The sequence below is a fragment of the Balaenoptera ricei genome, chromosome 16 (assembly GCF_028023285.1).
Source record: "Balaenoptera ricei isolate mBalRic1 chromosome 16, mBalRic1.hap2, whole genome shotgun sequence".
Taxonomy (NCBI): Eukaryota; Metazoa; Chordata; class Mammalia; order Artiodactyla; family Balaenopteridae; genus Balaenoptera; species Balaenoptera ricei.
The window spans coordinates 1,846,895-1,874,282 of record NC_082654.1 but is presented as its reverse complement, the minus strand read 5'-3'; the positions used below and the strand labels follow the sequence as shown (position 1 = coordinate 1,874,282).

At 53.7% G+C, this 27,388-nt stretch overlaps 1 protein-coding gene across 1 annotated transcript in view; it reads right to left on the bottom strand.

Annotated features, from left to right (window-relative positions):
* TCERG1L (transcription elongation regulator 1 like) overlaps window positions 1-27,388 on the bottom strand; it is a 198,018-nt gene that overhangs the window by 45,523 nt on the left and 125,107 nt on the right. Inside the window, exons 5-7 of the mRNA XM_059900081.1 lie at window positions 16,973-17,064; window positions 13,520-13,608; window positions 2,453-2,607 (exon numbers count right to left, since the gene is read on the bottom strand). Of these exons, the coding sequence (XP_059756064.1) occupies window positions 2,453-2,607; window positions 13,520-13,608; window positions 16,973-17,064 (336 nt within the window). The remainder of the gene's footprint in view (window positions 1-2,452; window positions 2,608-13,519; window positions 13,609-16,972; window positions 17,065-27,388) is intronic.

Sequence of the window (27,388 nt, the reverse complement as noted above, 5' to 3'; positions counted from 1 at the left end):
CTGACTGCTAATGAGTGCCGTCCTTTCTCATTCCTTCCAGGCCTTGGGAAAAAAAAAGAAACATCACCCAATGATCTCCAAGAATGATAAGCTGAAGAAAGGAGCAAGGAATCTGCCTGCATTGTTTGCGTCTACCACGAAAATAAACATCATGGCTATGACAAACTGCACCCGACTGTCCTCGAGGGGTTTGCGGGTCTCAGGACACCCCCTCCCAGGGTGTGCTGCTCTCTCTTGCCCCAGAGTGAGGGCCTGGGGACATGGCTGTCTGTGAGGGGTTTTTGGTTCAAGCCTCCGTTCAGCGTGCAAAGCATCCCTTTTAGAAATGGATGCCACTTAATAAAGGAGGAAGCAAAATCACAAACCCAATTCTTCCTGTCCCCGAGCACAGCTCAGTGTTACAGACTCAGCTGGATGTGCACCTAGAACGTTCCTTTCTCTCCACATCAGCTGACCTGAGTTGACTCTCGGCAGCGGGTGGGGTGGTGGGTACGGGGCTGTACTCTTTATCTTAAGAGAGGGGGACTATTAACCGTGTCAATCTCTCCATCCTAGCAAACTGCTACCAGCTTTGCAAGAGCAATCTTTCCCATGTCTCTTAGCACTGATAAAAATGTTAAAACTTTTATGATACCTTTTCCTAAATTTCTGTTCAAATACCTCTGGCTCTGACTAAAAATGGGGGCTGGTCTCTGTCATCTGTGTTAGCCCCACCTCAGGCGGAATCAAAACTATCACTGCAAACCCAATAAAACACCCACAAAAATAAAACGAACACTTCTTCAAGGGGTCAAGATCCTATTCCCTGGCCTTTCAGCCAAGCTCTGCGGGTCAATCAGGGAGAAGCGCTGATCTCAAGTTTCCCCAGTGAGGCCAGTACTATTTTAACCCACGTGCTCAGGGAGTGGGTCTTTCCCAACACAGCAGCTGATTAAAAATGTATGAGATCTAATCGGAAAGGATCCTTTCTGAAAATGTTAAGTGCTCTCCTCTGACTCTTGGGGAAACGAGATTTGCTGGGGCATCATTGGGAACAGTTACTGCTCTGCAAGCATCCGATTCCTCTACAGCTGAGAAGAATCCTTCTCCTCTCCACATGCACTTCCACTGAAATCAAGCATCCCTTCAAATAAAGAACAAATGGATTTCATAAAAAGCTCTGAAGTGGGTGTGTGAGGGGGAAGGGTTACGTGCTCCCATTCGTGACATGTGGTCTCAAGGGGCGTTCCTATGACATTTGGAACAAAAATAAATGCTGGAGAAAAAAAAAAAAAAAGGAATTAGTACATCAAAATGACCACCACGGATGAGCTTGAAAGGTGAGACTTTTCTGCATTTTCTAAAATGTTTAACCAGTACACATTAATTTGATAGTAGAAAACAGATTTTAAAAGCAAAAAAAAAAGAAAAAAGTTAAATGCAGGCTAATGTCTGTGCTGGACAGGAAGTTTTGAGTGGCTGACAGATGAGAGGGCTTCCCCAGGTTAGTAACTTTATGTGAAAAGAAAGTCATTAGAGAAATGCAAATCAAAACTACAATGAGGTATAACCTCGCACCGGTTAGAATGGGCATCATCAGAAAATCTACAAACAACAAATTCTGGAGAGGGTGTGGAGAAAAGAGAACCCTCTTGCACTGTTGGTGGGAATGTAAATTGATAACAGCCACTATGGAGAACAATATGGAGGTTCCTTAAAAAACTAAAAATAGAACAACCATATGACACAGCAATCCCACTACTAGGCATATACCCTGAGAAAACCATAATTCAAAAAGACACATGCACCCCAATGTTCATTGCAGCACTATTTACAATAGCCAGGTCATGGAAGCAACCTAAATGTCCATCGACAGACGAATGGATAAAGAAGATGTGGCACATATATACAATGGAATATTACTCAGCCATAAAAAGGAATGAAATTGGGTCATTTGCAGAGACATAGATGGACCTAGAGACTGTCATACAGAGTGAAGTAAGTCAGAAAGAGAAAAACAAATATTGTATATTAATGCATTTATGTGGAATCTAGCAAAATGGTACAGATGAACCGGTTTGCAAGGCAGAAATAGAGACACAGATGTAGAGACAAACATATGGACACCAAGGGGGGAAAATGGGGGCAGGGGGTGGGATGAACTGGGAGATTGGGATTGACATATATACACTAACATGTATAAAATAGATAACTCAGGAGAACCTGCTGTATAAAAAATAAATAAATTAAATTAAATTAAAAAGAAAGCCAGAGCCACCCCCTTGGGAGGATCAGTGTTTCTGCAGAAAGCACCATAAAAACTTAATGACTAAATTCTGAAACAGGGAACACGATTCCTTCAAAATCAATTGCCAACATAAGCAGGAAAATCGTGCTTTCCTTTCATGCTCATTGGGAATGTACAGTTTAGACCCTTATAAAACTGGGTTCACAGGGCCCGTCTCTTAGTTACCTGTTGCCGCCTCCAGCTTGCGCTTGTGGGGAGGGTCTTCGATGATCCTGTTGAGGTCCCCGCGGTTCCTCAAGTCCATCGGCTTCTCCCAGACGGACAGCTGCATCGTCGGGTTGAAGAAGAAAACCCGGTCATCGCCCGTCCAGACCACACACCTGTGTGAATCGAGAAACTCCTCTTAGTTTCCCTCAAAGACCCTTGGCATGAGCCCTAACTCAAAAAGCCCTTCAAGGCTGAAATCCACACATTTGCAAAGGTTACTTATGCAAAGTATGAATGACGGTAGCAATGTCTGGCTTTTAGGGTGATTTACAGATATTTCTCACATGTTGTCTCATTTGATTCACAGGCAGACATTGTCCTCACCTTCATTTTACCGGTAAGGACACCAAACTTCAGAGAAGTGAGCGGCTTAACTGAACCCCAGGAGCTCTGAGCTCTTCCTGTAGGCCAGCTCTCTCCTTTTAGCGGAATTCCCGCTCTGGCCCTGGATCCAGGGACCCAGTAACATGCAGCGCGGTGCCCGGTAAACCTCCCCAACTGGGCGCCGCCTGTGCGGCCGGGTTCACAGGCCCCGGAGGCCCACACAGGCCTGCAGCCCACCCCTCTCCAGCAGAGAACTAGCACGTGGGCTGCTTGAATGAGCGGCCTCAGCCTCAGCTCAGTCCTGGTTTGTTTTTAGAAGAGCAAGGAATTAAGCTTTGTGTTTTCACATGTAGGATTCTAAAATCTCCGAAAGGAATAGTATGCAATTTTAAGACCTCTTATCTGTGAAAGGTTATCAGGGAGGAGAAAAAGATTACGAAGGAAAAATAGTGAAGAAAAGAAAAACAAAAGAAAGGAAAAGCTTCCTTCCTAAGGAATATGTCTGTAACGTGGGAATGCACACAGAAATTCGGATTTGGCCTCAATGTATCCCAACAAACAAGGCCAGTTAAGGCCACCAGACTGGCCTCTGGCTGTGTCCTGTGACCAGTCTTGTGATGGTGCAGAGAAATGAGCTCTGTACCTGTTTCTGGTCTGGGCCTTCCAGAAGATTCCTCTTGGGCAAGAGGAATCCTCTCCCCTTCCCGGACCTCAGCTTCCCCCAGTGACCTCTGAGGGCCCTGAAAGCTCCAGGACTCTCCTTGGGCTCCTCAAAAGCTGCAGGAAGGGGCGGGACAAGTCCACGTGACCTGAAACCCTCTGATCTTTGATTTCTCTCTGGGGGGAGACTGATCAGGGACACTTCTGGGCAGTGCCTGGGCTTCCGGCAACCGGCTCCGGCCTTACCAGACAGACACACATGGATGTCTGCCCTCTCTCTGGATCTGAGCCAGCACAAGCCACTCTGCTTCCCGCAGAGAAAATCATTTCCACCCTTGAATCTCCATGCTCAGCCCAGCCGGCCACTTCCCATAGGCCGGACAGAGGGTTCAGGGGCTGAGCCTCATGTTAGGGGAACTCTGTACAGACCAGGTCCCTTCGTAGAAATGACCTTGAGTTGGTCTGTCTGATTTACTACCCGGCCAGGCCAGGTTCATGGGAGCGGTGGACAGAATAATGGCCCCAAAGAGGTCCACATCTGACTCCCTAGAACCTCTGAATGTTACCTTACACAGCAAAAGAGACCTCGCAGACGTGATTAAGTTAGTATCTTGAGACGGGGAGAGTAGCCTGGACTGTCCAGGTGGGTTCAGTGTCATCAGAGGGTCCTCATAAGAGAAAGGGGGGGGGGGGTCCGAGTCAGAGAAGGTGTGAGGACAGAAGCAGAAGTAAGACAGACAGACAGGCAGACACACGCACACACCTGGGGTGGGCGGGTAGGGGGGGAGAGAGATTGGAAGATGCTCCAGTGCTGGCCTTGAAGTCGGAGGAAGGGGCTAAGGAATGCCGATGCTTCTAGAAGCTGGAAAGGCCTGGAACAGGTTCTCGCCTGGAGCTTCCAGAGGGAACCAGCCCCGCCCACACCTGGATTCAGCTCCGTGGGGTCCGTGTTGGATTCTGACCTCCAGAGCGATGAGATGACAGATTTGTGGGGATGAAATCTCTGAGTCTGTGGTAGACTACCCAGCGCGCTTCACCCTTGGCCGCTCTCCGTCCTGGGTGCCAGCATCCGGGCCTGCATCCCTCCAGCAGTGACCCAGACCCCAGTGCCCACAGCGCTGGCCCCTGCTGGCCTGGTCAGCCAGGTGGAAGGCCACGACCCGCCTCTTCAGTGGACGCACCCTCCAGCTCTAGACCTGCCCTTGACCTTCAGGTGATCTTGAGAGCCACCCTCACCCTCTGTGGCCTTCGTTCCATCATCTGCACAGGCGGGGGTTGGAACGGAGATTCGTGTTGTTCTGACATGCTCACCGCTGTGGGAAAATTCAGGCAAGACGTGAGGGTCCCGCCTTTATTAGACGCTGGGCGGCTCATGGGCCCACAGGGGCTGGAAGTCGAGGGGCAACGCTGGCAAACTGGGCAAGATCCCTGCCTATGGATTGGATCCGCCCCAGCCCCAGCGAGCCCAGGCAGGGGACAGGTAACCTCTCGGGGCCTGGAGGAAGCTGCGTGCCTTTTGGTGCAGAACTCAGCTGGCATAAGACGTTTTTATTGAGTATAAAGCTGCAGGTAATTATGCTGTGCTGTAGATTATGTACAATTCCGCCACTGAGTGAGCTCTCAAACAGGATTCGGGGCTAGCAGGGACGGGACCATAAACCCTGCTGGGGACTGTGGCCCCTTCCCTCTCGGACACGGCTCCGGTGGGTGATGGAGAGCTTCCTGGCGGGTCTGGGAGCTGCGCTCTTGGGAACACTGAGCACACGTTAGCTTCTGGGGACCATGGGGCGGGGTTGGGGGAGGTTGCCTGTTGTGAACGCAGGCTGTTTCCAGCTTCAACTGGATGAGAATGCAGGTGATGTCAAGTAAGAGGCAAGCAGACCAGCAGCAGCACAGGGGTGATGGCAGGTCCCACCCGGGCACCTCCCTCCCTGTTGAGTGCATCAAATCAGGTTTGTCTGGGGCACAAAAGCAGCCGGTCACCTGCCCACATGCAGGCTTCTGAAGCCTTCTTTGGCTGGGCTGTGGCTGGAAAGATTGCTCCAAGACCAAAGCTCCTGGCAGCCACCAGGGTACGTTTGTAACAGTCTGGCTTGAATTTTTTTTTTTTTTCATGATGTTTGACTTCACTTGGCCTGAGTGAAAACTTCTAGAAGCATCTTTGGCTCCCTGCATCCCTGTCTATACACTTAAAAATTTAAGAGCTGCTGTGTGGACCCCAGGACCCCTGACCTCACTTGTAGGACAATGAAGTCCTGCAGCTGACACACCTGACAGGTACCGCTGTCCTGGCAGGAAGTCATCCTGTCCCCACCACCCATACACACACAAACACGCGCATACCAGAGATCTGGGCTTCACAGCCCAGCCCCCAGCAGCCTCATGCCCACAGCCGACTGGTCTATTCCCTCCTCTAAGAGTCACAGAGGGGAGCTGGGGGCGGGGGGTGGGCACCCAGGAGCCCAGGGGCGTGGAGACCTGCCTTCCAGGACGGCTCTGTCTCTCTGTGTCTCAACACCTCAGACAGTGAATTCACTCTCCTGGGCCTCAGTGCCCTCATTTTTTTTTTTTTTTAATTTATTTATTTATCTATTTATTTATGGCTGTGTTGGGTCTTTGTTTCAGTGCGAGGGCTTTCTCTAGTTGCGGCGAGCGGGGGCCACTCCTCATCGCGGTGCGCAGGCCTCTCACTATCGCGGCTTCTCCCATGGCAGAGCACAGGCTCCAGACGCGCAGGCTCAGTAGTTGTGGCTCACAGGACTAGTTGCTCCGCGACATGTGGGATCTTCCCGGACCAGGGCTTGAACCCGTGTCCCCTGCATTGGCAGGCAGACTCTCAACCACTGCGCCACCAGGGAAGCCCAGTGTCCTCATTTTTACAAGAAGAGTGGACGAGGCTCCAGCCCCAGGTGATTTCTCAAATCCCTTCTGACTTGTATTCTAGCTTCTATTCTTTTCCCTTAATTTTCCAGCTCAGTCCAGGGCCCCAGTCATGGTCAGGTCGGTGCCCTCCCCGTGGATCAACCTTACGGGCCGGCGCACCCACCCCCAGCTCCCTGAGCTGGTCTGCCCTGGGCTCGGATAATCGTGCTCAGTGGGTCACTGCCTCACCTGGAGATCATGCCCACCCTGGGGCAGCCTCCCCTAACAGCCAGGGGGTGAAAGCATGGGTCAAATCCAGGTGTTCATGGCCCAAGGCACCCAAGGCTTGGCCTCCAGCTGAGACCACATCCTCTCTTAGCCCAGCCCCCTCCTGCCCTGCCTCCCCACTGCCCCCTCCCTGGAAATCACTCCTCAGGTAACTGGTAACTCACAGGCACCCGGAGCGCTGTCCCGGGTGCTGCTTCTGGGGACCCCGACTCAGGACAGACCCCAAAGGTGAGGAAGGACTAACTATTCAGGAAGACCTTCCGAAAGCAAGGCAGCAGGTGGTGTCTGGGACGGGCCACCCTCCCCCACCACCTCCCTCTTCCCTAAAGACCTGCACTCTGGGTTTTCAAAGATGAGACCTGGTCCCACCAAACACGGCACCGCCATCGCTACAGCAGCTGAAGGACCCAGGGAGTGATGCGCTTGCTGAGAAAGTGCAGTCAACTAGGATCTGCCGACGTGGGAAAGTCCGGGGCGTGTGACTCCATCCCACAGGGGACAGGGTATTTCGGCGAGAATTACTGAGGAGCTGGCAGCCTCGGACGCAGAGGCAGGGAGGTGGTCGTGCATCCTTGGGCGCAGAGAGAGCAGCCCCGGGCCAACCCCCCAAGGCCGTGAGAGACCAGCCTCAGCACACCCCAGCCCTCCCACTGGCTCTGCGGGGCGTCCTGAGGTCCTGGAGCCGGGGGCCTGCCAGACATGAGAAGGTTCTGGTCGGCGGCGGGCAGGGCCTGGGTAATAAGAAGCAGCTGGAAGTAGGTGAGTGAAGGTGTCCCGGCCCCTGGCTGCGGGGAACGGGCCCTGTCCTGTGCTGCTGGGGGGTGAAGAGCAACAGGGTTTCAGCTTTCAGCCCAGGCAGATGCTGACAGATGTCATCGCCACCTAATGCTGGGCTGAGGGCAGACGGCTCACCTGGGCAGGTGTCCTCCCCCAAAGAATCGGATAGACTCAGATACAGGGAAACATGGGCTCCAAAAAGTCCCCCTGACGCGAGGCCCCAGATGTTCTTTATCAGGTGGACACAGTTCAGTATCTCAGTTTCCTGGGTACCTGCCCCTCTGGCTCCAAGCCTGGCTATTAAGAAAGAAGCTTTCCATTGGGGGATTGACTTGGGCCAATTCTCTCCCGATGCTGGATGGGTCTGTGCTGTACCTTTGCTGCCTCGGGGATGCACTGACTCTGTAAGCGCCCGGGGCTGCGTCCACGGATGCCCACACCACACCTTCATCGCGGGGAAGAGCCAGTGCCCAGGACCACAGTGTAGGACACATTCACAACCTCCTGCTTTCACCACCCGCTGAGCCTCTCCAGCGAGGGAAGAGTGGAGCTAATTAGGGACTTAATAGGGGATTATTACCTGGGAGATAGAGGAGTGGCAACAATTAGCACAGCACATGTTCATATCTAGGCTACAAAAAACCCAGTTCCTGTGCCGCAGGGGCACGTGTGGGACTGAAGCAAAGAGCTGGTGGCCAGGTAAATAAACATGATTCCCCAAGAGAAATCTGCTTATCCACTTGTTACGGTTGGTGTCAACTAGACCAAGCCAGCTGTGACATGCAAAATTAATTTTATGTATCGTTTTATGCACATTTTAAGTAATATGTATACGTTCCTCTGCTTTAATCACGCGGTATAATTTCTGGATGGTTGCCATATTCCCTCTTCTCTTTATCTGTCCGCAGATCCCAGAGGACATAATTAGTGCACCAGAGTTAGTTAGGCCTGGTACAAAGCATCCATACTTAGCAGCCTTACTATACGAAGATCTGGATTTTAGCAAATGGAAACGGGGATTGCTGGTTTGTCGTACAAAAGGATCCCCGCAGTCACCTTCACATTGCAAATCCAGATGTTTATGGTTCTGCAAGATGGAAGTCACCTTTGCTTCTCCCTCCAAGCGTCCATCTCAGCCCAGTGGGGAGAAGGTTACATGCCTTGCCACCCCCGACAAAGACACACGTAGGTCCCTCTCTCCACCTGTTGCTTGCCCCCGAGCGCCCTGTCCCAGGAGGAGTGTCCCATCCGCAGGACATTCACTGGGTCACATCCCCAGGGCTGAGGTCTCTGAACTGAAAAGGCAGCACCTCTGTGTCCTTTGCTCTCTGTTCCTCTCCTCATTCTGCCCACCTTTGTTCCTGGGAAGGGGCTGACCTGGAAGGACTGAGCAGCCCCGGCTTCATGGGGCAGGTTGCGTGAGGCACACTGGGGCCCGCAGACACGAAGATTCGAGGAAGAGAGAGTAGAAACCTCGCTCCCACTCTCCCTCCTGGGATATCGTGATTTATGCTCAGACATGTATATTTGGTCCCCGTCCCCATTTCTGCACAGAGCTCCTAAACTCTTCCCAGGTGAGGAGGGAGGAGGGATCGAGGTGGAAGGAGCGTCTTCTTACTCACATCCCAGGCTCCTTCCTCCACGCCCGAGGTTATGTCAGTGAGGGACTCTGGGAAGGTCCCTAAGGAAGGGGGCTGGTGGCCAGGGGACCAAGCCTGTGATTAGAAGGTGGGAAATTTCTGTCCCCTCCCCAACCTCTGGGGAGGGGAGGGGGCTGGAGGTTGAGTCAGTCACCACCGATCAATGATTTAATCAATCATGCCTATGGAATGAAGCCCCCATAAAACCCCACAAGCACTGAGAGCTTCCAGGTCGGGGAACATGTGACACTTGGGGAGTGTGATGCCTGGGGGGCCATGGAAGCCCTGAGCCCCTTCCTCATACCCCACCCGGTGCATCTCGTCCATCTCGCTCTTCCCCAGTTGCACCCTTTTATAACAACCGATGACCTAGTAAGTAGACGGTCTTCCTGAGTTCTGTGAGTCGCTCTAGCAAATTCACTGAACACAGAAGGAGGTGCTTCGAATCTTGATCTATAGCCGGTCAGTCAGAAGCACAGGTGACAACCTGGACCTTCACTCGGCATCTGAAGAGGGGGTACAGTCTTGTGGTCTGAGCCCTGAACGTGGGGTCTGACAGTGTCAGGTGGGTTGACCTGTGGGACACCCAGCCGGTGCTGCAGAACCACTCCATGTGGGTGGACCACACAACCTGTGTCAGAAGTGAGGTCAAGGCTTAGGGGGGTCTTGAGAGCAGAGGACACACCGGCGCGTTTTTGTTCATCCTCTCAGCCTGGTCTCCAGCTCGGGCACCTCCGGCTGCCGTGCCCACTGACACCAACGTGCGTTTAGTGACCCGATAACCTGCCGGCTGGAGGTGAGGGCAGTGACCAGCCATGGGAACGCCTCGCGTGTGCCGGGGAAGCACCCGCGGGTCCTCAGCTCCCAGCTTGGGACACGGGCGCCTGGAAAGGCCCCAAGACCCTGGCAGCGTGGGAGCTGCCTGGAGAAGGGGATCCACCCGTGCCCCTGAAGGCCCCACTTGCTTTAACTTCTTTGTGAAGCTCCTGGAACATGCTGCCTGCCAGCCCTCAGTCATTGACCGTGAACTTATGGTCTCATTTTCAAGTGGTGGAGACAGGGGACAGCACAGAAGCATCAGGCAGCCCTGCGGAGAGAGTGACCCCCGCAGGGGGCTTGTTCTCACATCTCGTCCAGGACCCCAGGCCATCTTCACGGAACAGACGCCTTCTGGGCGGCTCCATCTCGACCACGGGCCAGGGCGTCCAGGAGAATCCGCCTTCGGGGACAGTCACAGTGTTTCCTCCTTTGCTGTCACATCAACCAGCCGCTGCCCTCAACCAGGCAGAGAATGTGCCGGGGACCCGCTGCAGAGTCCAGCTTCCTCAACCCGGGGGTCTCTCACTGCAGGGAGGTTTGAGCGCTGGCTTCCCTGCCAGCCTAAGAGGGCAAGACGGGGGTCGGCTCGGTGGGAGCGGGCCCGGAGTTTGACCGGCTGGGGACCTCCATGGAGAGGACGCACCATCAAGGGAAGAACACAGTGACTTCGGACACGGAGAGGCACTCCGGGTGCTCGGCCGTGAGAAGTGGAGACCCACTCGGTGGAGACAGCCGAGCTCCCCCGCGGCCCTGCCCACTCCTCTGGTCACCGCAGCCTCTGACAGCGCCTGGGGACCCGCGGGGATCCCTGGACTCACGTCTTACAGACCCAGTCACCTCCCCCAGTCTCCCCAGCGCACTGTCGTGTGGACGCCCCACTGTGAATCCCTGCTTACCAGAGAGCTAAAGGCAGCGGGTCCCTGGCACGTTCTCGGTCTGGGTGAGGGCTTCCTTACACACGTGGGCGAACTCAAGCTTCCTGGCCTGCGATGGCCGGCGGGGACGGCCGGTGGAGGGGCCAGCGTCTTGGCCTCCTGCACCTCCAGGAGGTCTCCCTGTCCTCCGCCTCCTGAGGACCTGGTTGACCCCAGGCGCAGGCTGACGACTAGCCCACTCCCTGGACGGGGTCGTGGTGGGTGACCCGAGCTCACTGGGTGCAACAGGTGCAGCCCCCAGGGCAGAAGAGCTCTTTCCAGAGGCAGATTGCAGTCACACAGGGTGTGTCCTCACCAAGGCTTCCGTGGGGGCAACACCAAGGTTAAGGACGCGTCGGACCACGCTGCACACAGCCTCCCCCAGTCGGGAGGGAGGGAGGCTGCAGGAGAAGCCTGTCTGGTGCTGCCCCTACGCCCCCCTGCTCCCTGCGAGGTCCAGGTCCCTCTTCCACTTTTCAGGGGATGCCCAGACCCAGCCTCCCAGGAGTGGGGGATTTTATACACCGGCACCCTTTACCCCGGGCTGCTCAGTGAGGCCAGGCAGCCTCGCTCAGTTGGGGCTGAGTCAGGAAGGCAGGGAGATAGGGGAGCAGGGGTGGGAAAGATGCCCAGGTCCAGCCGGCGGGCCTAATTCCCGCTCAGAAAGCGCACCACGGCCTCATCTGAAAGTCCGGACCGCGGCCTGGACACGCCTGCCCTGCGGGCACGACTTCCTCGTGCAGTGTGACAGCCTGAGCCACCAGCCTCCCTGTCCTGTGAGTCAGGAGAGGACGGCTCCCGCCATGGCTGTCACTCGGGCTGGAAGCCTGATCAATCATTCAAGGCAAAGGACCCACGCAGAGGGCGAGGGGCAGCCGAGGACGGTGTGACTTCAGGATCCCAGGAAGCATTCTGTGCTGCAACACAGTGTTATTGAGGAATCGAAACCACAGCTTCCACAGTTAGAAGCTTCCAGGGCCCAAGGTCATGTCTTCTCCCCAATTATAATCCCCAAGGGCAGCATCACGTACTCACAGTAACAGGGCCACGCGCCGCGCTGAATTTATCCCCACCCCCAGTACGATTTGCGGCAAAGCGCGGTTGCCTTAGAAACACACGTGAGGAGTCCGGTTACAGAAGACCCCAAACAGCCTTCGTGGCGTCATAAAAAATAAATGGTTTAATTTTGTTTTGTCCCCCATTCGGTTCCTGGCACCAAGCTCCTAAAGCCCTTGGAATCAGCTAAGTGACTGAGCGTCTTTTTTACTCACAAGGAGCCCCTCTGAGCACACTCGAGTTTGCGCCCACGCCCCATGTGGTGACCCTTGGGGGACGGGGCTGGGCCCGGAAGGACCTGCTACGTGATGAGAGGCTTGGTTTGTGGCCTCACCTCACGCCCTCCAGGAGGGGAGAGGGCGTGCCTAGTAATGAGACATCCATAAAACCTCCTTCAGGTCAGAGAGGTTGAACGTGGTGACCACACTGGTGTCCTGGGACGCTGATGCCCCCAAGAGGGCATGGGGGCCCCGAGACCCCTCCCACACCTTGCCCTGTGCCTCTCTTCCACCTGGCTGTCCCTGTGTTGTGTCCTTATAATAAAACCGCTATCATAAGTAAATCACTTTTCTAAGTTCTGTGAGTCGTTCTAGCAAATTCTCAAACCGAGGGGAGGTCGTGGGAAGCCCTGAGTTTGCAATCAGCTGGGCAGAGATGCCGGCAGCCGGCTGGGTCTGAAGGAAGAGGGGTGGGACTGAGCTCTCAGCCTGTGGGGTTTTGGCTAACCCAGGAGTTGGTGTCAGAAACCAACTGAATTGCAGGACACTCTGTAGGCGTTGGAAACGCTGTGTCACTAAGTGTTAGCATAGGGAGCGCCGACCCGTGAGGCTTCCCCAGGGTGCCGAGCATTTCAGCTGAAGGCAGAGGGCGGGAGGCCCCCGGGTGCCGGCGACACCGACCATTGACCGGCCGGAGGAGCGGGTGCCCCGCCTGTCCAGTTAAGAGCACAGGTTCTTGCCGTGAGCAGGTGACCAGGGCAGGGCCGCAGGGCAGGACAAATGCCGGAAATCACTCAGGACACCATGCAGGGCGAATGCCACGGCCGGGGACCACGGTCGGCTGCTGCTGCCGCCCTGATGGTACATTAAGCGATGCCAATGGTTCTATTTCTGTTCTCTAAATTAGCTGTTCCTCCTGACTGTATCCTGCAATCTAATCTTCAGGTTTTAAAACTAATTTTACTATAATAACCTTTTTTTCTGCTTCCAAATTACTCCATTATAAAAGGACATTTTAAAAAACCAAAGTCAGTGGCTCCCTCGTGGAGGGCGCTTTGAGTGCGGCGTACTCAAAGATCAGGAATCCTCGCAGGGCAGCTGCAGAGAGCCAGACACATCTTTAATTAACATCTATTCAGTTACGCTTTTCTTGGAGTAGAGGGAAAGGCCTTTGAAGCTCAAGGCGTGCTGCCGTTTCTTCAGACACTGCCTTTCACTGATATGTATGCAACAACATTACTATTTTAATACATATTTGCAAGTATATTCGAGCAGGGTAACTTATCACTTAAATGCTATTTTTCGGCAGAAGTTGACAACAGTGTGAAGCGCTACCTGCCAGGAGCTGCAAATTAATTTTTTAAAACAGCATTACCGATAGAGTAGGCATTTCTCTTTCGTGACAACAAGCAAATGCTGGATCAGACAGGGCTCTTTCCCACCGCTCCCAGGCTCCGGGCATCTTACCAGGGGGATCCGGGCACCGGGGTGGAGGCCACGGGTCTCGTGCCTTTGGCCGCACTGTCTTCGCCTGTCACTAGGATCGATGCAGCCTCCTTTCAGTAGAGAGAGAAGGAGAGCACTTAAAAAAAAAAAATTTAAACAGTCCTCTTCAATTACAGGCAACCGAGTAAAGAATAACAAGTCTCCTGCAGACAGACCTGCCCACAGTAGCTATTAGATAATGACCTGCTCAGTAGAGCCAGCTAATGGGACCCGGCAGTCACGTGAGAATTTAGAAGTAATGGTACCACGGACCGTGTTGAGTGACTCAGACTAAGGCTTCCCTCTAATTATCCCCAATTGGCTCAGCTGCCTGCTTTTGTAGAAGCAGACACAGGCGGTGGTGGCTGAGGGTTTGCTTCCGGATGCCTTAGTGTCTTGGGGGCAGAAATTCCCACTGGATTGTCTCTGGAGATGGGCTGACCCAGGGGCTGGAGTTACTCTACCACCAAACACTGCCTTCAGTGGCAGGGAACCCTGGAGCGGTGAGGGCCCCAGGTGCGGCTGGGCTGGCCCGTCTGGTCCCTTGAAGGCAGGGGGAGTGACAAGCCTGTGTCCTTGCAGTGTTCCCTTGCTCCAGTGACTCGCCCCCCCCCCCCCTTCTAGAGCATCCATGTGAGGGCAGAGTTCAGGGCGTGTTCTACATTGTGCAGGTGACTGTGGTGCACAGTTGGGTTTGAAAATCACTCTGTCTCTGTCTTCATGTAGAAAATAAAGAATGTTTGAATATGACATCACCCAAAAGAAAATGAAGATTATTCCCTAAAGTTAAAAAAAAAAACCAAAACCTATGGCTGGGACACTTGATCATTGTTCATTATGGACAGAATCCAGAGAGAAACAAAAGTTGTTTGAGATTAGAAAACATGGGCAATTATGACGCCAACATAAACATGGATCCAAGATTTAGATTAACTTATTTAGCTGCACTGATGTACGACATGTATCAGATTTTCTTAAACAAAGGGAAACAGAACCAAACTCCTACAGGTGGAACTGAAAAATTACCATGAGGAATTTTTTTTTTTAAAGTCAGTGCCATCTCAATTTTGGAGCAGCTATAAGAAAGAAATGAAACCATAGTGAGCACAATAAATTCTAGTGGTGAGGAAATACTTTTTCTTCTTCTACCAGCTGTTTCCATGGTTTTAATCTCAAATTTAGAATAGTATAATAAGGACTGTGTTCTCCTTCACAAAATCAGGTGAGATTAAAAGATACCAGTGCATTATCCAAAGAAGCGACCAGGTTCTGAGTTGAGAATTAATTTAATTGTCAGGAGCAATTAAAGCTCTAGATTCGTTTAAAAAGAAATTAAATGTCATCCTAAAATTTGAGGATCTGTTTCTACCATCGTCAGTGTCAGTGCTTTAGGAGGTAGTGTGGGTGAGGAAACGGTTAGCCATTTGTGGGAATGATTCAAAGTCAAGGACGCCAATGCTGCCACGCCCCACGTGGGCACCGCTGCCAGGCTGGCTGCACAAGGACAGGGCAGTTGCACCAAAAGCCCACAGGCTTGTTCCAGGGCCCCCGAGGGCCATACTGTGACCAGTACTCATTCCCACCGTCCCAACCTCCTTTGAAACAGAATCGTTAGCAAGGAAAGTGCTACTTTATGAGAGCACTGAAACATAAAATTCAAATATAAAGTTAAAAGATCACCAAGGGTCTATAAGGGTAGGAAAAAGCCCCAAACAAGTCACGTGAACTCCGGCAAAACCACAGGCAACGGAGTGAACCTGCCTCCTGCTCACTCGGGAGTAGGGCCCACAACATCAGGAGAGAACGGCCAGTGCCAGCAGAGCCAGGCAGAGGACGGACGGGAAGGGCCGGGATGAAAAGGTCATCCGGACCAGGTCCAGCGCGGCCTCTGGGCAAGGACCATGGGGAACCGCATCAGTTAAAGGTTAGACAGGCAAGATCCATGACATGAGGGGTGATCTCGTTCACGCCTGTCCATCCTGGTGTCTTACTGGGGTCTTCCTGGGGCCCTTCACTCACTGTGACGTATAATTACACTGACTAAATGATTTGTAATTTACGTAATTATCCCTAAGCTCATAAATTGAAGAACAATCTTTTTTTAGAATTTTGGGGTAGTAGAAAATGTCTTTGTTTCCTATGAGAAAATAACATAACTGGGAGTATTCAGAAACAGTTGTGTTAGAAATACATGTGTATATCAAGACCAGAGTTTACATTACTAATCCAATTAGAAAAACGAGGAGAGATTTTCATTATGAAGCTAATTGAAGAATGAAACCTAATGAGGGGGCTCTGAGTAGTAGATTTCCCCCACTAATTATTCAAGTAAATACGGTGGGACATGATTTCTGATGGGGACTAACACTTAAATTTGGCAAAGCTGGGGCTCTCTTGGTGATTCTCACTAATTACCAAGGTCGTCTTCTTGAGATGCACGCTGGTTATGATTTCCTGTTGGTGATAAAAATGGCTAATCATGGCATAAAACTCCCCTTCCACACTGAAGTCATAAAAGTGAATTAGAGGCACAGAGCCCAGAGATAAAGAAAGTAGTTAAAACAGAAGAAAGACGATCTGTTTAATAAATATGTAATTGTGACACGGATGTTAATCTCTTACAGAGAAATCTTACATCAGGGAGCAACAGTTTAATTTGCACTAGCGTTCGTGATCCATTTATACCATTTAGCATCGGCACTAATGATGGGGAGGAAGGCGTGGGCCACAGGTGAGTGTGCCCAGGGATGTCACTACCGGGGAGCTGGCAGGACAACCGCGGGAACGGGGACGTAACAGGCTGAGGCAGAGACACACCTGGTAACAGCAAAGGAAGAGAGAATGTTCACACGACACTGGGGCAGACCAGAGGCCAGCAGTGTATCCGACAGATCAGACCAGAGGCCAGCAGTGTATCTGACAGATCAGAGCAAGTTAAGTGCCATTTGTGACTTTCAAAAGCAGCAATGAAAGCTGATTTCTTGGGTTAGTCATGGGAAGAGAAATGCACCCAACACATTCACAGTCTATAAAATGCCTTTTGGTAAACGAGCAAAGGGAAGGACCTGAGATTCTAATGCGTTCAGAAAACACAAACAGGCGCTGGTTTTCCTATAACAGTGAAACCAAACGCAGACCGCAGCCTCGCCTGAGGGGCGTCCAACTGCCTAGCCTGGCTGCCCGCGTGCCCGTGCCTGCTGAGACGTGAGGACGGCGGACCCAGACCAGGAAGGGAAGGCCAGGCTGCTTCTGCCCGGCTCCCGGATGCACCTTCCCTTCCTCAGGGCTCTGGAGCTGTCCTGCTGGACCCGGCCCTGTTCCACACAGGGGACCGCAAAGCACCACTGCCGAGAGCCAGGTGGGAAAACAGGGGCGAAGGCCGTGCGGGCCCCGCAGCCCCCAGCCCGGGGTTTCCCGTCTTCACAGCCCACTGACCTTGGCTGGTCTGTCCCCCGCCGGGCTCTTCGTCTCCCCGTGCAGCATCAGGGCCGGCGGGCAGGGCGCCCGGCTGCGCTCTCTGCTTTTATCTGCGGGGCCAAAACAACCGTCGTTAGCATCCGTCTGTCCTGTCAGTTTGTGAAACTGAACAAGGACAAACAGTGGCTTGGAGAACTCAGAGTGGTGGCGCACACGGTGCCTCCCGCGGGAAGCTGTGCCGACTGCGCGGTGCTGACCACGCCTCCGCTGCGACCTCACGGCCAGGTCCTGGCAACCCCGTCTGAGCCTGCCCAGCGCCAGCCACGGAGCACTTGGCCACGCACGCATCCTGGACCAGGCCACGTGGGTCACGATGGATGGGACTCAGGTCTCCCTGACAGGGGGGCCAACGCGGGCAGCAGAGCCAGGCTTCCGTAGGCTTCAACAGCCAGTGGCCGTGATGGGCCACCCTGAGCCCTGTCCCAACAGGGGCTGGGGGTCCATGCTGGCCAGACTTCCCGTTACCATTGTTTGCCCATCACTGAAGTGGACTCTGGCCCCCGTGGGTGGCCTGCACAGTGCTTTGACTGTGTAGACAGTGACTGTCTGGGAGGAGGGAGGGGAAAGTGGCAACAACCTGACTCCAGATACGAAAACAGACTTAGGCTTCATCTTATTCAGAGACATTGAGTAGCCTCAGACGTCTGTGGGCAGTGACGGACAGCAAGATTAACCATGGTGTTAGGACCAAGGATTAGCAGAAACACCAAGCCACCTAAACACACCAGCCTCACAAATGGGTAAATTCACCGAGGAGACCCTGGAAGGGTCTGGAAGGGATTGCTTGACCTGGAGCTCCTGTCTGTGCAGCACAGTTGAGAAGGTCCCAGGGTCTCTCCTTCCCAGGGGAAGGGAGGAAAGAAGGATTGAGCATCGCTCTGTGTGTGTGTGTGTCTGTGTGTTCTCATGAGTGTGCATGTGTGTGTACATGTGTGTGTATGTGTGCGCGTGTATGTGTGTACGTGTGTGCACATGTGTGTGCATGTGTGCACGTGTGTGCGCGTGTATGTGTGTACATGTGTGTGCGTGCGTGTATGTGTGTACATGTGTGCATGTGTGTGCATGTGTGTACATGTGTGTGCATGTGTGCATGTGTGTGTACATGTGCGCACGTGTACGCGTGTGCGCGTGTATGTGTGTACATGTGTGTTCGTGTGTGTATGTGTGTGCATGTGTGTGCGCATGTGTGTGCATGCTTGGGCTTGGCGCCCACCTGGGGCCCGGCCATGGCGCCACGGTGGGCATCGGTGCCCGGCACCCTCGTGGCTGCAGAGCCAGGTTCAGGCTGCAGAGCAGCGGCCCCGGAGCCTGGGTGAGGAAGCAGGCACCCCACTAACAACCGTACCTCAGAGATGCAGCAGTGCCCCAGGGCCACCTCTGGACCTGGACCAAAAGTCCAGTCCCCACAGAGGTGCTGCGTCTGGGCGAGGCAGAAGCACGCGGGAGCCAGCCCTGAGGCCCCGCCTCCACCTGTCACGGACATGGATGGACGGACAGAGGTTGTTATGACCACAGCCAGGCTTGCTGTCACTCTGAAGAGTGGCCTGGCCTGCAGGCTCTCCCCAGGGGCCAGCTGGCTGGTCCTGGCTGTTAAAGGGACCTTAGCTCAGGCTGGTGGCAAACAGACCGAGCGTGGACCCCAGACCTTGCGGCTTCCGGCTGCCCTCACATCTCCAAACCGTGTGCGTCTGGAGCCTGGAACGCACATCGCCTTCACACGGGGGCGGTCAGTGCCGACCACTGGGCTCCCGGACAGCCGTGACCACCACCCAGAGGCTCGCCTCGGGCCTGGCAACACCGCGTACAGGGCCATTTCACCATCGGCCTTGGGGAAGGAACTGTAAACCACACCTCAGTCAACAAACCACATCCCAGCCTCGAGGGCAGTGGAGCTACTTTGTCATCCCTCACGGGGACCAGCAGAGCCCCTGGGCCACGTGAGCGTTTCCAGAACCTGTAAGAATGACCCCCCACAGCCTGCTTCTTGTCAAGGTGCAGAGGGCTGTGCGGGGCCAGGACGGCTCCACACCGGGCACTCCTGTCCCCGCCCCCTTCCTGTGTGCGCAAAACAGGCCAGTGCGTCGCACCGTCTACAAGAGACAGAGGAGCCGATAGATGGGGAGGATTTAGGGAAACGGTCACTTGCTCGGTGACACTGCGGCTCTGCTTGAAAGAACAGAGGCAGAGACAAGTGTGGCCCAGAGAACAGACAGCCCAGGAGCGGGGGCTTCGTCATGAGGTCACGCGACTGCATCCCGCGCACCTTATGCTGTGTGTGGGACGGCACGTCCCCAAGTCAACCACGCGGGCCTCGGCCACGTCCATGTCAGACCACCCTCTCCAAGCTTCCTCCCGCGGCTGCCCGCTCCTCTCCTTTACTCGGAGACCCTTCGCGAGGAGGAGACCCAACGCTCTAACCCCCCGGCAGCCCCCAGCAACAAGATTTTCCTCGTCTGGTAGAAAGAGCCCTAAAGCAAAGGCGGATGGTTCCACTGAGTCAACAGCAGATTCTCTGACACCCGGTCCCCGCTCGTCCTGCAGAGCCTGGCGTGTCACGAGGTCTAGAGCCGGGGACCCCCGTCTGGGCTTCTGCTCAGGGCCTGATCCCACCAGCCACCAACTCCGTGCCAGACGGGAACGGGGGTTTGCCAGGGGGCATCCGTGGGGCAGTCCTGGAACCCAGCCCTTCCCGCTGCGGCAGCTGAGGAACAGGATGGGCGGCTGGTGCCCAAGGTGGGCAGAGGGGGTTTGCAAGGATGCCTGGGTGTGGGGAGCCTTAGCAAGATGTCTACACCGGCCAGAAAAGCGCAAGGGCCTGGGCCGGGGTGGGGGGAACACTGAGGAGAGAGCCACGGAGGGTGGTGTCTGAAGAGGCCACCAGAGCAGCTCTTGTGAGAAAGAGAGGCCAGGGACACAGGGACACTGCCTTGCCCAGGAGACCAAGGCTGCAGAACCTCCCCAGAGCCGCCCGCAGGACCTGGGACCCTCGACCCCTGCTCTGTGAAGGAGGCCAGAGAACAAAAAAGAAGCTGAACTCCCCCCGCTCCCACCTTGCCTCCCGGCAAGGCCCAAGGAAGGGGGAGAAAAGCTTGAGCTTGCAATGAAGTGGAAGGGTCTGGGTTATGACCCTGGGCTCTGCTTTCTAATTGCTGGACCGAGACCTGAGCTGTGCGTAGAAATGAGCAGCTTTCCACCACCTGAGCACACGGTGTGGGCTCCTTCCCAGTCCGCACGGGCCGTGCCCGGAGGGAGGGGCCGTGTGCCAATGCGGGGGCTCCGCACAGAAAACAAAGCAATCGGGCGTCCCTGGAAACGTGAGGATCTTCTCACCTCATGCCAATACTACACGGTGTAAAAAGTGCGAGGAAACTGACCGCAAGGCCCCGTGCTCATCATAACGCAATTCTCAGTGAGAACAGTCTTGCTTACGTGTATTCCCTCGTTATTCTGAGAAAATATATTATTTTTTTTCCTTTATTGAAAACACTTGATCTTTGTAAAAATCAGCTCTCAAATCTGGCATTTGGGCTCCATGCACGGCGTTGCTCGCCATGATGGCTTCTTTGCAAAGATGGTCCTGATCGTCACGCTAAAGGCCCTCACGGCACACGCGTCCCCCAGAGCGCCTGTGACGATCTTGAGCCTCGCCCTGCACGGCTTCCTTAAGAGCCGGCCCCTCTCACAGCCGTGGCTCGCGCAGCCTTGCTGCTGGGCTGAGCCGGGGCACCCAGATCCCTCTCGTAACAGCCTGGGTCTCCACGTTTGTCCTGGAGGAGCCAATGCTACGTCTCCCCGAGGGCCGCTCCGGCGCCCACTCTGACCTGCTTAACCACGCGTGCTTGGGGCCTCTCCACAAACCCCGATGAAGCTGCCATCACATGCTCCCTTGGGTGTCAAAGAGAACTAGTTTGTGGAGGAGAATCAACAAGTCTGAAGACCTGGTGCTGAAGTGCTTAGGGGCGTGCATGACGCCTTTCCACCCTGTGAGGGGGGCAGGATGGTCAGATCTTTTGGGGCGGTTGGTCTATTGATCAAGTCCAGCCCTGAGAGGGGAAGAGCTCTCAGATAGTTTGCTTTTCCTCCTGGCAGGGCTGAGCGACAAGGAGGCCCAGAAAGGTCGCATGGAAGCCGGGAAGAAGAAAGGGGGCCTGTGTGAAAACTGCCACACAATCCACTGAAAACATGTATTTGCTGCTTGTACAGAATCCAGCACAACCCTGGCTGTTTGTGGGGAGAAGTGGGGGGAAGTGGAGTGAGCAGTTAGACAGCACCTTCCCTCAAAATGCTGCAGGAGTTGGCAAGGGTGACGGGAGGGGATACAAAACAGCCCTCGGAAGGTGAATAGTCGGCATAACTTGTCCCGTGGAACAAAGGGGACAGAAAAGCCATGCTCCTTCCATAGGTGAGACTTAGCTGTGGAAACGTCTAGCTCAGCAATCAATCAACCTCGTTTCCCTAAAAGAAGAGTGAGGTGGGCTTGCTGTGTCCTAATCTGAGGTCAGGGGTCCATGTCATCTTCCCAGCATGTCACCTCTTGGTCATTAGTCCCCATCTAAGACACCTGTTCCCTTAGAGTCCTGGGGACGTGAAGACTCAAAGTTATCTGGTATCAGGCCTTGGACCAAAGATGGCTTATATACAATGGTAATGGGACAATAGCTATATACCCCGAACTATATTGAATAAAGCACTAGGATTGTTTCAAACATTTAAAAATTGCTTTCTTAATTATTAACATAAAGAACCACTGCAGACGAGTCAAAATTGTCTAACTTGTCAAAAAGATATGAAAACACGTCTGCATCTTTTAATTAAAAAGGTGACTCTGAAATTCAATCTCATTTTAATCCAATACATTTTGCCCTCCCTTGGTCTCAGTTTCCTCATCTATAAAATGGACCAATCTCCTAAGTGTCTTCCAATTCTGGGATTCTGAAAGTCAACAGGACATCTGGAACTGTTTGGGGTATATTCCCCCCAAATAGAAGATATAAGCAGTGAACTTGGAGGGCCAGAATAATCTTCTGGTTTCCTGCTGGGGAAGAAGGAAATGGATAAACCCCAAGGAAGAGGGCAGAAGAGACAGTTAACCTTGTCTATCCTGAAAACCAACAGTGGCTTCTGACGAATTTGGAATTAGTGGGGAATCTCCTCTTAGACCAAGGGGACCCTTGATCCACAGATGGTCTGCACCACACGACCCTGACTGTGACCTCCTGGGGGAGCCCGTGAGGTTGGGGGGACAGCAGGATGACTTGAGTTCCCTGGTCACTGCAGACCATCGGCCATGATGGGAAGGCTGACAAAGCCAGCCCACACCACGAAACCCCACGTGCGCACAGGCCTCCGCCTGCAGAGACTGGAAGTGAACAGAGTGAACAGGGTCCCTGCCGGGAACTGTGCCCAGAAACAGAGGCTTCTCTCCAGTGACCCCCAAGTCCTGGAGAAGCCTGTGTAGGAGATGGGGTGCTAGGGGCAATCCTGGAGTCTTGAGGTCCCATTTTCTGTGTTTGCCACGATCTAGTGACCCCACTTCCATATATGAATGTTCTCACCTCCAAGAACCAATAGCGTATCACCCACTTAAAGAAATGTCTTAAGGAGAATAATGAATGGTATTTTAATCTTGAATACTGTCTCCTGTAAGTGCTGCCTTAAAATAATTTCTGCGATGCTTAAGCAAAGTAGAAACAATCACCTCATTTTACACCTAAGAAAACTAGACAAGGCCTTCTAGCCTCCACTGTAACTGAAGATCATTTTCAGGCAAATGGCAAATCATTTGTGAGTCCTCCTACATTTTTTATAGGCAGTGATTTCCCAGAGTTGACAAGCTGTAGAGAGAATTCATTTTCTACCGGTTTGTAACACCCTGGGCTTCCCTTTGCAGGAACAAAGGGTTTTAAAACACTCACATTAGAGGCCTTGAACTTGGCTTCCTCCACGAGAAAGGATCACAGCACTGCCACGTGGCTCCACCCCTGTAACCTGACTGTTGCCCACTTCTGCAAAGCGACCACACTACACGTAGCTTGTCTCCATCTCCTCGGGCCCAGCCAGGATCTCAGGCCAGGGCTTCCGGATCCTGCTGCTGGCCTGACTGACTTAACAAGGGTCTGATGTCACCATTGCCCAGAAGGGCGGTGGAGATGATGGGCCAGCCTCACCAGACTGTCCTAGAGCCTGAAGCACCCCGGTCCTCTCGTGAAGGCAGTCCGCATTAGATGACAGGGAGCCACATTAGAACAGAGATGCAGGAAACCTGCCCGCAGCACGGCGAGCTGTTGAACACTGATGGTCAGAGCACTCCTGCCCTGTTTTCATCAGGAGACACGGAGAAGGGCACAGTGACTGCCTCATCTGGACGTGGGGTTCCCGGAGCAGAGGAATGTCAGGGTCTGGGAGGGAAACTGGCTCCAGTGCTGTGCCAGCCCAGAGAGCTACTCCCAAGGCACCTGGGCACCGCAGCCACCCAGGAGCAGGCCCAGAGGAAGCTGGCACCCAGGGACAGTGTGTATCCAGGGGATGCTCCAGAGGGTTGGCTGTCTAGTCCACACCCCTGACCTCAGTAAACACGTGTTCAGTGCATGAATGGATGCATGAGCTGCATGTGAGTCCTGTGCAATTTCAAACACATGTTCAAAGCTCTAATTATCATCCCCAAATAGGGATATCAGAGGCAAAAGAGACGCATTACATGAGACAATTTCTATAAGAAAAGAAATTAAAAATATTCTGTGCACTTCGTCAGATGTATGGTGAGCCAACTCAGACCAGGAAAAGAGGAGAGGCTGGATGGAGAGATGGAGGTGGAGGTGGAGACTGGAGGGGGAGGGAGAGGAAGAGGGAGATTCCTGTAGACTGCAAACCATCATTTAAAACACTTCTCTCTGGCTCAGGTAGAGCATGTTGCAAAAGTGCAGCATTCAACCTTTTCCAAAAAGCAGAAATCCATTTCACAGTCCCAGGCTGAGTTATGTCAGCAACGCCCACCTTTCAAGGCAGCACAGGAATTACAGCTGCTGAAAGAGGGAAAACACCCGCCCATCACTCTACGTCGCCCTGGGGATGCCAGAGAGCACACACCCGGCAGTGCTTGTTCCACCAAAGTGGGTGTCACAAGAGTCACAGCTGGGCTTGTCACGGTGGTTACCCTGAGGACCTGAGCTGGCACCAGGGGCTCAGGTGCCCATCCACCTGAGAGGCAAGGGTGCACCCCCAACACACACAGGCACGTGCTTACATGCAGACAGACAGACATACACACGCACGTACCCACACACACAGAAAAGACTACTATTTTGATGATTTTTCAGCCATCGCAGAAGTTAAATGCATTATACAGAAATCCACTGCTTAGTTAGGTTACTCTCTGGTCCACCCATGTCAGAAAGGAATGGAAAAAAAGCTGACATATGTGTGCAGGAAGTGTGATGACTTTTTCTACAGCTGACATCAAAAATAAGTCGTCTCTGTTATAAGAACTATATATACTATGCACTGCTTTCAAAACACGGACAGCATCTTTGAAAATTGTCCTACAGTCTATCATTTCCCCTCTTCTGACTCCGAGGGCACTCTGCCACCTCCTCTTGCTTGGGCGCTCACACCTGCAGGCATGTGACGGGCAGTGTGTGCTGTGCCCCCACCTCCAGCAAGCCTCCCGCGGCCACAGCTAACAGCCACCTCCGGGGCTGGCACCGAGCAGCGGCACGGGACAAACGTCAGCTGGTGGGCAGGTGAAAGGCTGGAGGGCGGGCTCCCAGGACAGGACTCCCCACGATGCCCCCTGTACGCTCCCCCCGTATCTCCCGTCTCCACCGACGTCTCACCCTTCTATATCCAGACTCCAGTTTCTTTTCGTCTTGAATGACACTTGCACTCCCAGACTGTAGCCGTCCAGCCCCCAAGCCCCTCTGCTGTGGTCCTTTTCCCTCTAGTAACAGGGCCTGCATGGTGCCATTTTTTACCTAAGGGGCCTCTACCTTCCTGGACAGTTATTAAGTCTCTTCCTTCTCTTGGTCCTGAGGCTTTTTCAAGCTCCCTCGTGGCCCTCTCGGAGCTTTAACAAACCGCGGCTTCCACAGGGGACTGAAGTCACGGGGGAGGGAGGTTCTGACCTCATGTGGTCAAAATGGCAAAGCCGGACGCCTCCCTGCCCGGCAGGTGCAGACCTCGGCCCATCCCCGGGCCCCTGAGAGCTCTGCCTCACGGCTGAAGTCTCCTCGGGAGGACCGCCTGAGGAAGCTCCGTCCAGCCTCTGCGCCCCGAGGTTACCTGTGTTAGTAGGATAATGAATTTAAAACAAGACGACGGCCAGCGTGATGCTCCCAGGAGCTTAGCAGTGAGATTCTCGTGGGCTGGTGCAAGGAATGGGAAGGCCCGCCGGCTGAGGTCCTCGCAGTCGTTTAGGACAAGGATGACACGGTTGGGAGTTTGAAGGTCTCTCTTTCCATCAGCTGAGCTTCGACACACGTAACGACGAGCATCTCACGACTCCTGAGAGCTCCTCCAAAGGCCGGAAGGAGGCCCCTCGGGGCTGAGCGTGGTTCCAGGGTCTCACTCGACAGGCGGGCTCCTCCACCCTCGGGGACAGGACCCCCAGCTCTTGCGGGCACTGGCCTGAAGGTAGAACCTGGTCGTGGAGACTCTCCCCCATGCCCCAGACGTGAGGTCTCCCCAACGCTGGGGCTCCGGGGGAAGCACACGACACGGGGCGGCCTCCCCCCCGCCCCACCTCCCAGGTGTCTCCGGATCCCTCAGGACCCAGCATCTGCCTCAGTGTAAATGCTGCCAGGTTGACTGTCCAGTTTCCACACCTGCTGGCTCTCTCTTTTATCAAGTTAAAGAACAGAATCAAGAGACAGGACTCCACTGTACCCTCCAAAGAGCCCCAGATTAACTGTTTAATGAGAAAACACAGCAACTCCAAGAGAGAAGTGTTAACTCCTTCACTGGACTCAAGCATTTAATAACTCGACATGATCCTTGACGCTGGTTTTGGTCCCTTGGGGACACGCTCCTGTATGGTCCCCACCGAGGGGGGGCCTATGATTCTCTCTCCTGGTGACACCAGGCAAACATCCCTCCCTGGGGGACCTGTGTGGGCACCTGTCAACACACCCCCACTTGCCCTCCCTGCGGTGGGAAGGGTGAGTGGGGCCCCGTCACAGAGTGGACGGGTAGGGTCCACAGGCCACCGGGGTGGGAGCTACACCCCTGAGCAGCCCCGGGGGAGAACCTCTCTGTTTCCTTTCCTGGGTCCTGGTGACAGCCCACGCTGTGCTTAAGGGCAGGACTGGCTCCAGTTAAAAATACAGAAACATCAAATTGGTATCATTTAAGTTAATTTTTAAACTTTCTTCTCTATTTGAGAATGCACTAAGCAGAGGTGTCAAGACTCCTCTGTTTAAAGCGCTGGGATGTGAAGAGCTCAGCCTGTCCTGCCCCACAGGCCACTGGGTCCCCCGGGTTCCCCTGGGTGTCAACCTCACAGCAGCCAGGAGGCCGAGCCAGCCTAGCCCCAGGAACCTGGGAAGTTCAGGCACAGCCCAATCACCAGTAATACCACCATGGAGGGCTGGGAGACGGGGGCTTCCAGCAATTTCTTCAAATCCGAGGTCATTAAAGCAAGGATCACAGATTTTTATTTGATTTGGGTTTTGAGGTTAATGGAAAGGTTACTAATTTCTGGTCTACAGCAGACGAATAGAACCTGCTGTGCACTGGCACGTCACAGTGATGGAAACAGTGCACACACAGCGATGGTTTTGTCACACCGCTGATCAGGGCGGGTCCTTCCGTGAGAGGGGGCCCACGCACCCTGATTCCCCAGAAGCCACTTCCGATCTGACCGCAGAGGGGTGACTGCCAGCAGGTTCAGTAGTCACCATATTCTCGTTTCTGCACCTGGTGACAGCAGTGCTCCAAAAGGCTCACGACAGTTTCTTCATTTTTTGGTCAAAACATGTGGCAGGTGTGGCCCTGCTCTAACGTAGCATGAAGTACAAGGTGGGCAGAGGGAAAAGAAAGGCACGTGAGGACTTGAGGACATGGGGAGGGGGAAGGGTAAGCTGGGACGAAGTGAGAGAGTGGCATGGACATATATACACTACCAAATGTAAAATAGACAGCTAGTGGGAAGCAGCCGCATAGCACAGGGAGATCAGCTCGGTGCTTTGTGACCACCTAGAGGGATGGGATAGGGAGGGTGGGAGGGAGATGCAAGAGGGAGGGGATATGGGGATATATGTGTACGTATAGCTGATTCACTTTGTTATACAGCAGAAACTAACACAACAATGTAAAGCACTTATACTCCAATAAAGATGTTTTAAAAAAAAAAGAAGAAAAACAAGAAAGGCACGTGAAGCC